The sequence below is a fragment of the Octodon degus genome, unplaced genomic scaffold (genome assembly GCF_000260255.1).
Source record: "Octodon degus isolate 3935 unplaced genomic scaffold, OctDeg1.0 scaffold00002, whole genome shotgun sequence".
Taxonomy (NCBI): Eukaryota; Metazoa; Chordata; class Mammalia; order Rodentia; family Octodontidae; genus Octodon; species Octodon degus.
In genome coordinates, this window is record NW_004524578.1 from 24373723 (window position 1) to 24376618 (window position 2896).

At 36.5% G+C, this 2896-nt stretch overlaps 1 protein-coding gene across 1 annotated transcript in view; it reads left to right on the plus strand.

Moving 5' to 3' along the window:
* The window catches only part of Spg11 (SPG11, spatacsin vesicle trafficking associated), a 91654-nt gene that overhangs the window by 3677 nt on the left and 85081 nt on the right, over positions 1-2896 (plus strand). The window contains exons 2-3 of the mRNA XM_004623493.2: positions 159-340; positions 1569-1805. Coding sequence (XP_004623550.1) covers positions 159-340; positions 1569-1805 — 419 coding nt within the window. The remainder of the gene's footprint in view (positions 1-158; positions 341-1568; positions 1806-2896) is intronic.

Below are 2896 nucleotides of genomic sequence, written 5' to 3' on the forward strand. Positions count from 1 at the left end.
AAGGGAGAAAAGGAGGGAAGTCTTAGGGAAGTTTATTTCTGTTAAATTGGAATAGAGAATTGATACTCTGTGAACTATTCATTCTGTACTTCCATGCCTGGTATTGTGGACACATGATGGTAGATATAGAATATAATAGATCTGAACTTCTCCCTTAGGTTTATGTGGGAGGATTCTGATAGCAGCACACTAACACGTAAGACCAAACTGCTTGCTCTTAGTGAAAAGCATGAACTGCTTATTTATGAATTTGACTTGAAAAATGGGAGATGTGATGCCGCTATATCGTACACCTGTAGTGGGAAGACTCTGCAAAAGCTTATTGAAGATCAGGATATCAGTAAGTACCTACAGATGGTCTTTCAGTATGTTTTAATTTTGTGACATACTTACGTACTTTGATATGTTTCATGAAAAGTTCTCATAGAGTCGAAATCAAGGAGGGAGTCTGTATTGTCCAGACAGTAGCCACTAACCACATAGGCCTGTTGAGTACTGCAGTTGTGGTCAGTATGAATAAAGATGTGCTTTATATGCCATATACCTACTGGGTTTTAAAAACTTAGTGTCAGAACCTGGGTATGTGGCTCATCCTGCATTCCCAGCACTTGGGAGGATGAGGCAAGTTCAAAGACAGCCTGAGGGAGGATTATTGCAAGTTCAAAGATAGCCTGGACTACAAAATGAGTTCAAAAGCAGCCCAAACTGTGTAGTGAGACTCTGTCTCAAAAAGACAAAAGAAATAAACATCTTAGTACTGGAAACATGAGTTATTTCAATAATTTTTTATTTAGATACTAAAATGATATTTTGGTTATGGGCTAAATAATGCATACTTCTTTTAGACAGTGCTGATCTGTACTGCTACAGAGCTGTTCACTATGTCCTTCATTGATGACTTCAGGGAGCACAAAACAAAGCACCCAGGCCTCTGTTTTGAAGATGGTAACATATGTCTACCCTTGATCCTAAGGTTCCTTCATTTTCCTTTAGAAAAAAAGAAAAACGAAAAGAAAAAGTCTCTGTTGTTGTGGGGAGTACCCTGTGTAATCTGGCTGTTTTGTGTTTATGAGACAAGGTCTCATTGTGTAGTTCAGGCTGGCCTTAAACTCACTCTGTAGCAAGCTTTCTACCTCAGTCTTCCAAGTGGTGGAATTCCAAACATATGCCCCAGACCCAGGCCTAAGTTGACTTTCTTTGAGATAGTATCTATCTCGCTGTGTCGTACAGGCTGGTCTTGAACTCACTATGTAGCCTAGGCTGGCCTGGAACTGGTAGCAATCTTCCTGCTTTAGTGTCCCAAGTATATACCTCACATGCCCAGCTAAATTGACTTTTTTTAGTATTCTCATATTGAATTTAAGAAGAAGAAACCAGGGACATTGTAAGCTATTTTATTCTTCCTTTTACCAATTACTCAGTGACCACTTGTTTAGGTGGGTATGAACAATACTGCAGTGAGTTAGTTGGGCTAAGTGCAGTTTCTTTTGTTTTCCAGTGTTATGCTTATCAAATTTTCCAACAAAAAAATGTGAGCAATGAGTTTGAAATATCCTTTTGTTTTACAGGTATTTCCTTACTGTCTTTGAGAATTCTGTCATTTTATAATAACACATCATTATTATTCATCAACAAATGTGTCATCCTACATGTTGTATTTCCTGAGAATGATACTGAAAGTAGAGTACTCAACTGTTTCACATTACCCTTGCCTGCACAGACAGCAGACACCATCGTTGACTCGCAGCTTTGCAGAAGAATTCTTTTTGTTTTGAGTAGTTTAAATTGGATCCGTATCCTTGGCAGTAAAGATACTCACTGATGTGTAATGGAGAAAAATATCAAAGTTTTAAGGTCTGGGGAATAAGGAGAGGGGTTAGTTTTCTAATACAACCTCTCAGGGGAAAAGATTCTCATACACTTCATATAACCATATGAGTTGTATTCTATACACATTTCTTCTAATATTTAGATATATATGTATACATATATAGTCATATACTTTCTTTAATATTGCATATGTTCTGCATTACCTATTTATTCAAAATGTACTACTTGAAACTGGATATGGTGGCACATTCAGCAGTTGGGTGGCTGAGGCAGGAGGATTGATACAAGCTCTAGAACAGCCTGGGCTACATAGTGAGTTCCAGGCCAGCATGATCTTCATAGCAAGACTTTTTCAAACAAAACAAAAATATACATACTTCTTGAAGCACTCACTATGGGAACATTCCAGGGTGGATTTAGTTAACAGTTTATTATGTAATACATATCTTTCTATATGCAATGTACCCCTTATGTCCAACAATAATTCCTTCACCTTTGTGTGTGTGATAGGTCTGGCTATATAGTTCAGGATGTCCTTACACTCACTTTGTAGCCCAGGCAATCTTCATGCTTCTGCCTTCCAAGGGCTAGAATTACAGGTGTGTACCACCACTATGCTCATCTCTGCATCATCTTGATGAATGAATTTGCTTCACTGTTGTTAACTTGGTTTTGAAAAATACTAGAGGATCTTTGTCTCTAGATCTGTAGGCCATCAGCAAAATTATTTTGAAGATTGGAAAAATGCTCCATATTTATGATTTTTGGACTTTATTTCTGAATTAAAACAATTGGTTTTCTACTTTACACATCATTTTTATAAAACTGTAAAAGGCCTAGATCAAATTTTGCCAGATTATCACTGAGTATATATGATTGTTGAGCATTTGAAATAGGACATCATGACTTGGGACCTGAATTCTTAATTTTATTAGTAGTTTACTTAATTGCTTTAGATTTGAAAACTAGAACTTGATTTATTTATTGGACAAGTTTTAAGTATGTTTTCATTGCTACAATCTGGTAGGTATAATAAAATTTTCAAGTTATAATGATGAAATCTATA